Below are 14406 nucleotides of genomic sequence, written 5' to 3'. Positions count from 1 at the left end.
GTGGCTAGCTCAAATTATCCATGTGATTGGATATAACAATGCTTTTCTGCATCCATGCTAAAAACAAATGACATAAAAATAATAATAAAAAATATGTAAACCAGCCCACTCTTAAGACTTCTGGTCACATGAAAGGACAGTCTGTTTTTGATAAGAGAAATGAGGCTGCTCTTTCTCAGAGGATCACTTCGATTTGGGAGGCAGCAATGTGTCTTATATATTCCTGAGGAACAACTATATGTTAGTGAGGAAAAAGAAGTGTAAGACATTCAAATCCTGAGAAGGAAAAATCATGTGTCTTGTATTTCATTTAACACTACTTTTTTGGTTGCTTGAAAGTATAGTTTAATTGTGATATACTTGGCTCTTTTCATTAGTGACGTGATTCAAGGCAATTCCAATAGATCTGTGATGGAGAGAGAGTTATCTGCATCCAGAGAGAAGAATACAGAAACTGAATGTGGACAAGAGCATAGTAGTTTTACCTTATTTTTTTTTTTTTGTTTGCTTGCTTGTTTTTTTTTTTTTCTTCTTTTTTCCCCTTTTGATTTGATTTTCCTTGCATTAAATGATAAATGTAGAAATATGTTTAAAATAATTGCACATGTTTAATTGCAAAAAGTAATTGGATTACTTGCTGTCTAAAGGAAAGGGGAGGTGAAGAGGGAGAGAGAAAATTTTGGAACACAAGGTTTTGCAAGAATAAATGTTGAAAATTATCTTTGCATGTATTTTGAAAAACAAAAAGCTATTTTTTTTTTAAAAGAGAAAGTATAGTTTAAGAATAAAACAAACATTCTATTTAATAGGCTTTTTCTGCATAAAAAAGTCCTAAAACAGCATGAATATAGTATGAAAAAATAACAGGTGTAACATCAACTTTGTAAAATACTTCAATGTATATATATATGTGTGTGTAGGACTGATATGGGTTTAATCAGGAGTGAATAAAACATAAGTGTTATTCAGAGAATATTATCTAACATGATCAATGACAAAAATAAATGTTCAAATAAATACAATTGTATTTTTCATTTAATAAGCAATAGAGACCAATTTTTAATAGTTTTCAGTATAACATTGGAAAACTCAGATGATCCAAAATTGTCTTTTCTTATCTGGCAGTAAAAAATCTAAAGTTAGAAAATAGAAATAGCCTTATGTTAATTTCATTTCCTTTTTACTTTTCTTAAAAATTCACTTTTAAAAATTCATCTTTTTTATGAGTTTTCTTTAGGCTTTATAATGTTTTTTAGGTATCCCAGGCAGATCTTTTCACCTTACATGGATCTATGATTCTGGTAATGCATCAGTTAGTTCTCTTTCATCTATACTTTTTAATCAATCCAGAGAGAAATGTCTCTATTCCTTATAACTATAAAAAGCCATTAAGTTAAATCTAATGCTCCAGGACCCTTTCAGAATTTAGCTAAAATGAGTTATTAAGGTATATAAGCCGTAGAATGGCTGTTGTCAAAATTTTTACCATATGGTAGGATTTACTGCAGTTTATATTTACTTCATGTATCCTTTGGGTATTTGAAATCACTTCTATACTATGATGATGTTTCAGGGAAGGAATTTAGTGTAGTTGTACTTTAGTATCATTCATAAAAGAAGATATAAAATGGCACTGAGCACATACAAAATTGATTTCCTGTTTTAAAAGTGAGATAAAGTTAGCCAATTTAGTTGTTGGTTACCAGTCTCAAGAATATATGCTTTTCAGGCTGGGATTCCAAAGAGGATAAAAACAAATAGTTAATCCCAAAATATCTCTGGTTTTTGAAAGTGTTAACATGACTATAAAACTAAAGACATATTTTCTTTTCCAGCAAAATAATATTCTCTTACTGGTATTATTACTAAGCAATATTTTTCTTAGCCTTTCAAAAAAGTTTGACATTAAATCATTACAATTTAAATAACATTAAGGTTGAAAAGACAAAAAAGAAAAAATACTAATTTAACTGAATCATTGTAAGGGAAACCATTAAAAAAATCTTTTGGCAATTTAAAGAACATTAAGAAAGTCAGTTCAGTGAGAAGAAAAAGTTTCACTTATTTTTCCTACCTAAGGCTTTGTGTTTAAGAGAGCTGAAGTTAGCCCGGGGAAAAAAGGGAAAGCAAAAGAAGAGCTATAACTGACCAGAGTATCTAGAAATAAATTTTAAAATTTATTTGAATTATCAATATCTTGTTTGAAAGGTACATCATGTCTGCTTCATATTAGGGAATCAACAATACCACAAATGTTTTTAGAACTTTCATTAAAGAATCTAGTCAATTCTTTTATAATATAACCCAAAAAGAACACATGTACACACATTAAAAACTCTAGATAAATTGTGACTGGAAAATCATAGAAGACTTATATTTTAAATAAAGTTTTCTATATCCAAGTACAGCTAAATGGAAATAGCACACCTTTAAAGAATAAAATACCTGCCTTAAGTGGACAGTAGTCATAATGACAATTAGCCTCGTACATAAGGCTAAGTTCTGTTTCCATTCAGTTACCTCTAATATCTATAATCAATTATAGACTGGGCTTGCATATTGTAATAAGAACTGGGTTATTTAGGTTGAGACAAAAATATAGTCTAGAAATTGAAATAAGGCAGTGCCCTAATAAGCTTTTATTGAATGAATGCCCTTATAAAAAAGAGAAAAATCTGTGGGTATTGCTATACCTTTAGAGACATGACAATTACAAGAATTTTGATGATAATATCTTCTCAGTGTATCCACTATTTTGAGAAATCTCAGAAGATATTGTTAGGGAATATGAGAGAGCTTTAGAAAGCAACAGTTATATGAAATAAATTATTTGCTTTATAGCAAACAGATTTAAATGCCCATCTTAGCATCAAAATAGACCCTGAGCCCAAGAGACTTGGGTTAAGGTTGGATTCCCTAAAATTCTGAAGCAAAACATACAAAATTGGATCCTTCTAACAAATGGTTCTATTTATGCTACAAAAAGCAGTTCAAAAAGATCAGTCTTTGTAAGCAAAAGACAATCCAATGATTATTCTTCAGTTTTCTGCTGAACACTAAATAAAACTAAATTCTCCATTGCATACCAGACTGAAGAAGTTAATAAATTTGTTAAAGTCTTATTCATTAAGTTATAAATCTTAATCATAATCAAGTTTCTCATAGTAAAAGAGGAAAAACTAATTTTTGTTTATGAATCTGGATGAATATTATCAACACATAGAACATTCTTTGTAGGCAAACATTTTAAAAGCTGAGATGGGGAAAAGGACTGCATTTTCATATTAAGAAAATGCTGTCCTCTTCACAAAACATTGTGACAATATATTATCACAATACATATGCTAAGAGTCAATCTAGGAAAGAGTCCATATGATACAGCAGGGAATGCTTCACAAATAGGAAATATTTATGATTTTCTTTTTTAGAGCCATGGGAAATTATATAAAAATTAACAAAATAGAACAATTAGTTCTAAGTTTTCTTATTACTATGCAATTGCTAAAAATTTTAAATGAACACTTACATCTTCTGCTTTTGAGCCCTGTTCCTGTAAAGATTTCTGTAATTCTTCAACTTGTGACTGTACTTCTAGAAGTCTTTGATTCACCAGTCTAGAAATAAAAAAAACACTTTATTTTGGAGATTCAGGATAATTTATGCCTTTTTTTTTTTTTTTTTTTTTTTTTTTAACGATCCAATGTTGGAGATAGGAGATATTAAGACACAAATGTCTTATCATGAATAATCTATTTATCTCTCCTTCATAATCCCCTGTCTGAAAAAGAAAAGAGCAAATTGAAGATTCTAGTATTTCTATCATTAGGAATAAAGTCAAATTAGTCTGGGGGGGAAAAAAAAGAACACTGTCTAACAACCTGACAAAAACCCATCAAAGTGACCCGGGGTAAAAGATTTTGGAACTCAATAATTTATTAATTGCTGATATTAAATCAGTAAGAATAAAAATGAGAGAAATAGGATGATTCAGATACTGCTACAATGTGACTACTATGGAAGTATATAGAATAAATTAATAAAAATGTGAACAGGCACTTTCTTGAGTCTATACTGTACTTATATAACCTACATTGCTTAAAATAGTTTACCTTCTCATTGAGGGAAGAGGGGAGGGAGGAAGAGAAGGAGAAAAATTGGGACTAAAAATTTTAAAAAAGAATATTAAAAATTGTTTTATGTATAACTGGAAAAAAACTGAAAATAAGATGAGTCTACAAAAGGTCGTGGAAAAGTTTAAAGCATCTGAAGAAGAAACATAATATTTTGTTTAATCTCTACTTAAAATTTAAATACTGGATTTCAAAGTAATCATGTCCATATAATAGGAATTGCTTAAGTAGCTGATACTATTAATATTTTCCTACCTGTTTTCTGTCTCTAGTTCATTCTTACGTAGATTTGCATCATCAAGCAGACTCTGCAGTAATGCAATCCGTTCATTGTCAGAACCCTCTTGATTAAGTTTTAACATCTTATTTTCATGCTGAAGACGAATAAGTTTCTCCCTGGATAGGTAAAAAAAACAATTGAAATGCATTGTTAAGTGTTTAATATAATTATTAAAAATATATCAATATATAGCCATGTATTCAAAGCAAAGACTGGATTTCAAATAAATGGAAAAAAGGATTAATGAAGTCACTGGCTATGAGATCAAGGTGTTTAAACCTTGGTTTTTAAGAACAGATAATCGGAACATGATCAATACCATCATCTGAATTTTTCTAATGAATGGATCTTCTTTCATTTCAGATTTAGACATTTGGGTCTTAGAGATGTTAACATAATTAATTCTTTGAAAATTTATACTAAATGCCTACTGTATAAAAAAGACTGGGAAAAGCACTGTGCTAGATCTTATAGGCTCTGGGACACAATGTGTTTGTTTCAGTTTCCTCATTTGTAAAATGGGGATAACATTACCCAGCTCCTTGGGTTGCTGTAGTATCAAATGAGATAATAATAGTAAAGTACTTTAGCAGAGTGTCTGACACACAATGAATGCTATATAAATATTAGCTATAATTACTATTATTCTAGTAAATACAGTAATTACCTTAAATATGAAAATGTTTTCATTGAGTAGAGGAAAAAAGATTTTTCTTTTATCCCCTCATAACACTTCTTGTATTTTTACATGTTCAAAAGTTTTTCCATAATATTTTTTAAAATTATAATTTTAAAAGGACATAGCTACTTATTCCAATTTAACAAACCATAGAGTATCTCTACAAAAATAAAATAAAAGAGTTCTTTCCTTCCAGGAGCTTAGAGGCTGATAGGGAGAAGAGATATATACCCAAATCTACAATATTAAGTCAATGGGCCTTAGCATATAGACTAGATGGGATCTAGAAATTGTAGAGGGGAAGTAGGAATCATAATCATTTCAAAACATCTTGATTTACTAATAATGCAGAAATCCTTTAATCACCTAGTGGCCTCAAAGAGAAAATCTTCAACTTTTACTAAAAGAGGAATAAAATATAACAAACTATGCAAAGACAAAATGAAGCAAATGGTCTGCTTCACTACTGTAACAACTATTTGCTATCCTTAGATAAGAGACATTTGATATTTTGTTTAAATGGGCTTAACAATCATAAAAATATTTGGTCATCTCCCAGTGTCTTTTAACCTTGAATACAAGTAAGCTGTGTTCTTATTATGATAATAAATTGTGACAGTTTCTAAATAGTTTCCTTTTCTCCTTTGAATTATTCCTCCTTTCTCTACCCTTCCCCCTGTCTGTGAAAGGCTATATCTACTCTAAATTACCACAGAACACTGCTGCCTGGCTATATACTCTAAGTGACCCTGAAAAATGATAAAAAACTAAATAGATACCCTAGGAAACTAAAGCTTCTATTAGAAAGCAGTCTCCCTTAGCATACTAATGAATTTCTTTGCTTTCAGTTTGGTCTCTTACTATTGACCCATATTCACTGGATTCCTTCTGGCAGTAAATCTTTCCAAAGAGGTCCCATTTCTGTCAGTTAAGAGGATTCCTATAATGTCACTGAATGCAATCTTGTTATTTTAAGGAAAGGAAATTGAGGCCTACAGAATTTAACGGACTTTTCTACAAAGAGTATATTTGAAGTCATAGATATACAGTCACAGTATACTTGAGGCAGAGTGGAAATTAAGCCTAGGTCTTCTGACTCTAAATCTTTATGAAGACCTTTCAGTGACGCCTCTTCTTAGGGTTAAGAGTAATAGAAGTCATCCTATATACACGAAGTATTTGCAGCAGCACTTTTTGTAGTACTGAGGAACTGAAAACAAAGTAGATGCTCAATAATTAGATTTCAACATTTATCTCCCACCCTTCTTTAAAGAGATAGAAACTACCAATATAGAAGTTCATATTTCAGAATTATTGAAAATAAGAAAAATACTCCTACTTTTTGTCTCCAAAAAAGTCACTAAATTTTTAAGTGCTAACCTACAAGGGAACATAAACCTGAGCTGTTTTCTTTTTTACTTTGTTCACTGAGGAGATAAGAGGGATAGAAAGTATATCATGAGAAATTAAGGCGATGAATAAAAGTAGCAATTCATTTGTACCCTTACTCTATAATGTCCCAGAGCTGTGAGATGCAGATTCTAAGTTCATTAATGATAGGAAATTAACTAAAGACTCTCCATCCTTGTTTTAACTTGTCATAATGACCAGGCCCAATGTGGCAGAGATCACAACTACATGGCAAGTACCCCAAAATAGATTTGTATGTTTGGACCAATCACTTGTCTGAGAGGAACAAGACCATCTTATGATCATTTAGGTCACTGACTGTGACAACTTGTACCATTTCCTTGTCCTGAACCTAAGAACGCTGTCCATCTTGTGTGGAATTATTTCTTGCTTCACCTAACTTGTGACCCTGCTGACGTTATTTTGTTTATTTAACAGAAGTGTTCTGTATTGACTAGATACATTCAGTCCTAAAAATAGGGCCCTAAAAGGAAGAGGCATCACAGATCATTAGGAAAATCTGAGGTCCACTTCATTGAACCATAAAGTACCACTGACTCAGAGCTCTGTCTCAATCTCTTTTAATGTAGGTGGGATCATTTTAATTCCCACATTAGTTAAAAAAATTTTTTTTAAAAATCCATTTTCAGGAGAAATCAACTGAAGAATTGAATTCAAGGAGGAAGAATAACTTCTACCTGAGAGTTATCAGGGAAACAGCTAGTACTCAAGTTAAGGCTCAATGAAAGAGAAAGTTGTGGATAATAAGGGAGATGGCATGTGTCAAAATACTCTATACAGGGTAAATACAAACCATTATAGTATACTTACTTTATTTCGGGTGTAACAATCTCTGCTGCCAGACTGTCTGAAGACTCTTGACTTCCCAGAGGCATTAATCCTATACGATAAATATGATACACATGATGAAACAGAGTAGTTAGGGAAAAAGTCATCTTTTTTTCCTCTCATTTAGGTTTTTCCATCCTTCTTCCTGGATTAAAAAGCCCTTCTCCATAAGCATAGCTAAAAGCCAAAGTCTTTTATGTTTGGTTAATCATAATAATCATTGTAAGTTTTTCAGTGGGAAGAATAAGAAGGGTTACGTGAGAAGTGACAGTTGTGTTCTTTCTTGTTCATAAAAGTTAGTAGCATTTAAGATGTAAAAACTCTTATGAAGATGAAACATGAAGATCAAACTGTAGAAGATCAAACATTTCCTTATGCACTTTTTAATTTTTCTAAATAAATCAACTATTGGGATCTCGTTCCAGATATTTGATATAGACAGAATTAATTTTTCAGAGAACAGTTTTGAAAGGAGCACCAAAACAAACATTCCAAGCATTTTCTTAACCTCTTTCTAGTTTGCATTTGTCCCATGAGTATAAATTCCCTTTGGGAGCCAAGTGAAACACCAAGAAACCAAATAGTGAAAATGAAGAATGTTAGGTAGACTAAAGTGAGCTAGGAAGAGAAAAAAAATTAGCAATGCAGAACATAATGAAGTAAAACATTATATGAAGGTAAGCTGTTTGCAGGAGGAAATGGAAGGGAAATACAACCCACAAAGAGACCAGATACTTGACTATGTCCCAGTGAATTATTAATCAAATTTCCTAATTTTTTTCTATAACATAATGATGAAAATAAAACTTTTTTCACAATTTTTAATATTTTGCAAAATAATAATAAAATCCCATTTTATTACCATGAACTAAAAATATCTTTCTACTAAGAAAGCCATTCAAATAATGTTTATATGAGATGAAAGTTAAATCTTCTACCTTTAGAGGTTGGTTCATGGTCTACTAAACTAACTTCACTGACTCAATAAGTATGGAAAATTGTTGAAAAGACTTTTGTGAAGTCACTGAACAAATGTTACTCTATCTATCTAATGTTTCCTATAAGAATACTACTAGATTACATTTTTAAAACCAGATTCAGGAACTATGCTCATAACTCAGGGGCTCTAGCCTTAAGCTTTCAAATCTTTGTTTTGTTTAAAATAGTTCAACAACCCCTGCTATTTTCTTGAATGGACTAACTTTCCCCCTCTAGTAAAGGAAAAATCTTTAAATAACAAGAATCAAAAGTTCTTGACTTTTTTGTATGTTATGGATGTCTTTTGGCAGTCTGGTGAACAGATCCTTCTGAGAAGTATGTAAAATATTTTCTTAACATACTGAGAAGTATGTAAAATATAAAGGAAATCAAATATTATTGAAAATATGTAAAATTTCTTTTATCCAAAGTTCACTGAAGTCCATGAAATTTATCTACTGACTTCTAAGGAGACCTAAGAACTGCTTTAAACAAGTTTTCTTATATATAAAAATATTTTAATTAAATTTTAAGTTAAAAGAAAATTTAAAGAAAACATTTTGCTTATACTTGCATTACAGAACTTAAGTTTAAGATTGTTTTCAACTCAAGGTATTTAGGGTTGGCTACCTTGTGTAGTGAGCTGTCCTTCTTGAGCCTGTACACATCTAAGTTCTTCAATAGTTTCTTTAAGAGAATCCCGTTCAGTTCTTAATCTCTACAGAAACAAAAGATAAAGAGGATTAAAATTAGATTAATTAAGGATAAAATACAAAAACCCAAGTATCAAAAGTTAGTTCTATTGGTGTACTATATTTGCTTTCAGAAATACCATACTTTAATGTCTGAAGTAATATTAACATTACTAAACTGTATTCAGAAGGATAGTTACTGGGAACTCAGGTACTTTTTATGTAATACAAATACATTTTCAAGTCCATTTAAAAACTGATCCCTAAGACTTTTAAAAAAAAAGAACAAAACTTCTAAATGGACAGTCACAAACTAAAAAATATTTATTACCATAGGATCATAGATTAAGAGCTAAGAGGAACTTTAAATGCTGTCTAATCTAAGCCCTCCATTTTCTCACTATGATAGAGAAAGAAATTAAAATAAGGTCCTCTACAACACTGAGCCAAGCCTCTTCCTATTACACGGTGCTCAGTCAGTGCCTGCTATATGCAGAGCCCTGTTTAAATAAGGTCTAGTTTCTACTTTCAAAAAGCTTACTTCAGCTGACAGAGAAGATAGAAACAGACGACACAACATTAAATTATTGTTGTACAGAAGCAGAAAAAGTTTACTCTGTGAAGTCAGAACAGAGAGGTTATTGAGAGAAAGGCTTTGGAGCGAACAACCTTTAGGCAGGGCTTTAAAGGATAGTGTCATTCAGTGAGTAGGTAAAGTGGGAGGGGGAAGACAGTTCTGGACAGAACAGAATCAAAGGGCAACTCACAGAGGTGATAATGTACAAGATACCTATTTGGTAGCAGTGCTGTCCATATATATTGTTTCTTACATTTTTTAGGAAACATTAAAGCTTGATTTGGAATTTTCAATTAATTTGATTTGTTCTTTATTTAAGAGCATTGTTTATTTAGACTTCAATTAAGAAAATATAAATTTTATAATATAAATTTCACAAAGCACTGTGCTATGTTGAGGTATATCAATATTCATCATTTTCCTTATCCATATTATATCTCTACAGCCTACAGATGCTCTTAAAAGCCTTTCCCACGCCCTCTTTTTCACTTCTGAACCCTCCCAAGATATCTTGGGATTTACTGGCTAGTTTTTTTTTCTTAAGGACCAGGCCTAGATCAAAACCAATCTGATTCTAATTGACCAACAATAGGTCCTAGGCCAAGTTCTATGTGCTTAAAGTTTGGGTCCTGATTGACTCAGATTGAATGTAAATCACAATCATTTCTGCTTCACCAGAAACCCGAGGTCTTCCCCTCCCAGATTTACTTTATTTGGGTTGGTTTGTTGTTGATTTTTTGAGGGGGATGAAGTGAAAGGAGATTCTTTGCCTCAATTGCTATCTAGCCTTAAGCACTGAATTGGTATGCATCAGTCAAACTGAGACTAGTTGAAGACCTCAGCTTAAAAAGCCCAAGATCTCCCACTGCATCCAGGGCCATCTCTAGTCCTCCTGATCTTTATCTGGCCACTGGACTCAGATGGCTCTAGAGGGGAAAGTGAGGCAGGTGACCTTGCACAGCCCCCTCTCAAGAAAATCTAATTTACCGGAATGTTATGGCATCACTTCCCTGATGTTATCGTTCTCTTTGAAAACAAAGGACAAACAACAAGAAGAAAAAATTATACTTCCATCTCTTATCACTTCTCAAATAAAAATACCCATCTCTCCCTAACACCAAATGTATTATGTTATTACACTAAGGTATCACTTGCTGAGATTATCTAGCTTTTGTATTGTTATTGATAGCACTTACCATATAGCTCACTATAGTACAATGTTTTTTCATTCATTCATTTAATCTAAAGAAATAAGAATTACAACTCTTCACTCCATGGGCAAGAGTTATAAATTTGAATGAAATGACATAATAATCTTTTAGTATTGCTAATGTCAAGGCAATTATAATTATTTATGTAATGCTTAGGTAGAATATTTCACTAACTTGGATTCTTTTATAAATAATGAGTTGTAAGTGCTGCTTTTGAATGTAATTATAGTTACATTTATAAATAAGTCAAAATAAGTTTTTCAGTGGTCCTTATGTCATTGCTGTCCTAAAAATTAAGGAAAAGTAAACCCTGTTTTCTTTTTGATTGGAATTAGTTTTTATAAGAAAAAAAAATTAGACCCTAAACTCTTAAACAAGTTTCTTAGTGTTTTTAACGTTTAAAATAAGAAATGACAAAATTTAAGATATTTTAAAGTACTATATCAATTTGTAAGATAATGTAATCAATAACTTATTTGACAACATTTTTAATGCTTGGTAGCATGTTCTATTTAATAGTGAAAAGTAAATTAATTTCAATTACAACACAATATTGGAAACATTTTCCCTCCCTGAGTTAGCAAATGTTTTGTTATTGTGGCTCCTTATCACTTTGCTCACTTTGACGTCAATTGTTCTGGCCTTTTATTTCTAGTCAACAGTTGAAGTGGGCTAAGTTCCAAAAGGATTTAGCAGAGAACCAGGAGCAAGAAGATAAATTTATAGGACAAATTAGAGAGATTAGAGCTTCATGTTTACTTATTTGCTAGTTTTATGGCTTATAAGTATTCTATTCACTATTGTTTCAGGAACTTAGCTATCACTGACCAACAAATTGTTTATCTGACAGTCAGCAATGTTTATAGGACTATACTATATTATTCCTAAGGCTTTAGAATCTTTGACAGACAGATTGTCAAAACAATAGCACTCCTAAAGTTAGGGGACCTCAGAATTACTGTTATATTTTCCCTTGAAGCTGTACCCCATCAGAAAGAGTCATATGTATCCAGAGAAAGGAGACTGAATGTAGATCACAACATTAAGTATTTTTATTTTATTTTTTTGTTTTTTTTTTGCTTGCTTCCTCCTCCCCTGATCTGATTTTTCTTCTGCAGCATAGTAAATAAATGTGGAAATATGTTTAGAAGAATTACAAGTGTTTAACTTATATTGGATTACTTGCCTTCTGGGGCATTGGGGGTAAATCTGGAACATAAAGTTTTGCAAGGAAGAATGAAGGCAGGCAATTTTTAATGAACCTTCAATAAAGTAGGCTAAATTTCTAAAGAAGTTTAAAGAAGGAGTGGGGTACTAGTAGCTTCTTTTATAGGAAAAAAAATAACCTCTGGGACTGACATTATAAATTGATCTGAAGGGATACTATTAATTGTGGGGTCATGATAATTTTGTCAAGGCAAGGAATTCACAAGAAATTCAAAAGGGGGGGGGGCGATTAAATAAAGACCCACTTAAAGAGAAACAATCCTTTCAGCTTTTCTCAGCTTGCCATAGGGAGTAACCTGAATTCTCCACAGTTTACAATATTTTAGGCCCTCTCCAATTAATGTCCCTCCATTATGACCTATCCAGCTACTAAGGACCTGGGGTCAGAGAGAAATAAGATGAGATGGAAAGGAGAAAAACCGAGTTTAGTTTATTTCATCTGTAGGACAGAAGAGCAATTTGTTGAGGGTTTGAGCTAATACATGAGAGAAAGAAATCTTCTAGGAAAGATTTTAAGAGCCTCAAGTGAGAAAACATGGGGAAATTCCCAAGTAAATGAATTTTATTATTAAAGGGATTCTTGATCCAGTTTATCAGAAAATTTTCTATAAATATGATTTTAATTTTTCAGAGTAAGTAAATAGAAAGAAGAAATGAAAATTAAACATAACAAAAGCATCAACAGATTTTGAAAGTAAAAACAACATTCTTATTTAAGTGATAAAATAAAATTATGTACTCTATTAGAAATGTTTTTCTTATTATCTGCCCTGTTACCATTATCCCATTTCTCCAAACCTGGAGCTATTACAGAAAATTCATGGTCCAGTTCCTGATTTGAAACTCCTGATTAGGGAGTAGGCGAGTACAAACTACAAATGTAGGCCACCCCGAAGACCAACCTTTGGTTCACATCCTATCAAGTCATATACTCAAGTTATCTGGCTCTACCCAACAACTATGCAAAAACCATACCCCTGCCCATTTCTTGCTCCAGGCACAGCAACCAAACAATTAATACTTTTGGGAAAAGGGACTATCAATTAATTAACTGTCCTATGAAATAAGTTACTCCCACAATTCCCTAGGAAAAAATAACACCCCCCCCCCCCCCATACATTGTGGTCTTCCCGCATTAGAATTCTTGAGGACAGAAATTTTTTTATGCTTTTATAGGTGTATCCCAAGTCTTAGCATAAGAAACTGCACATTACAAATGTTTAATATTTTTAATTCATTAAATGAATGTGGCTTCAGGCCCCCTTAACAAATTTAAAAATTACAGAGGTGGGACAGCTAGATGACACAGTGGATACAGTACTGACCCTGGAGTCAGAAGGACCTGAGTTAAAATCCTGCATCAGACCCTTACTAACTATGTGACCCTGGGCCAATTCACTTTACTCTGATTGCCTCCAAACAAAACAAAACAAAAAAAAAACAAAACAAAAAATAAAATACAAAACCAAAATTACTGAGGACCTTGAAAGAGCTTATTTATAAGCTATGCCTATCAATACCTACTTCATTAAAAACTAATATTAAAAAAAAATCTATTAAATGTTAACATAAACAAAAAATGAGAAGAGTTATACAACTTTTACATATTTTTCCAAATTTCTTTAAGTTCTGGCTTAATAGATGGCTAATCTCTTATATGTGTGTCTGCATTCAATTTTTTGCTTGTTTTGCTTGAAATATATTAGAAAATCAGGCCTTACAGAGAAATGCAGTTGGAAAAGGGAGGAGTCTTATAATAAGCAAAGAATTTCTTATGATAAATATTGAAATACTTTTGACTCACCCTGTGTCTGGACTCTTTGGGGTCTTTGGACTATACTTTGAGAATGGCTGCTTTAGACTAAGATCAAAAACAATGACCTGGCAGATTAGTTCCAGCGAAGTGGTTTGCCTGGGATCATATAGTTAAGTGATAAAGGCAGAATTAAACCTAGGCATTTCTGACTCCAGCTTCACATTCTAACGATCATACCAAGTTGCTTCAATTTATCAGAATAACCACTATATATACTCACGTCCTTTTCTTTTTGAAGACTGTCCACTTTTTCTTTCAGTCGTTTATATTCAAAATCTAATTTATCTGCTTTCTTTGATTCTTCAGATAATCTATTTTGTAGTTCTACTACCTGTTATAGAAACATGAAGTTATTAATAATAACAAGTAATAAAAATTACTAGTTTTTCCCTGCCTTAATTTAAAAAGAGGACTACACATACAAATATCTTTTAAAATATTATTTCTCAATCAAATGTGTATGGAGAGTCTGATTTAAACCAAATGCATTGGAGAAATAGGTCAAACATAATTATTTTCTCGAAGAGACCCTTTAGGAAGCTTTATTTATTGTTGTT

The 14406-nt window shown here is 31.9% G+C and overlaps 1 protein-coding gene across 2 annotated transcripts in view; it reads right to left on the bottom strand.

Annotated features, from left to right (window-relative positions):
* HOOK3 (hook microtubule tethering protein 3) overlaps positions 1–14406 on the bottom strand; it is a 102434-nt gene that overhangs the window by 20139 nt on the left and 67889 nt on the right. For both annotated transcript variants that reach the window (XM_031950787.1, XM_031950788.1), the window contains exons 12-16: positions 14070–14180; positions 8957–9044; positions 7331–7400; positions 4386–4526; positions 3527–3614 (exon numbers count right to left, since the gene is read on the bottom strand). In XM_031950787.1, coding sequence (XP_031806647.1) covers positions 3527–3614; positions 4386–4526; positions 7331–7400; positions 8957–9044; positions 14070–14180 — 498 coding nt within the window. The remainder of the gene's footprint in view (positions 1–3526; positions 3615–4385; positions 4527–7330; positions 7401–8956; positions 9045–14069; positions 14181–14406) is intronic.

Source organism: Sarcophilus harrisii, chromosome 2 (genome assembly GCF_902635505.1).
Source record: "Sarcophilus harrisii chromosome 2, mSarHar1.11, whole genome shotgun sequence".
Classification (NCBI taxonomy): domain Eukaryota; kingdom Metazoa; phylum Chordata; class Mammalia; order Dasyuromorphia; family Dasyuridae; genus Sarcophilus; species Sarcophilus harrisii.
This window is presented reverse-complemented; position numbering and strand designations above follow the sequence as displayed.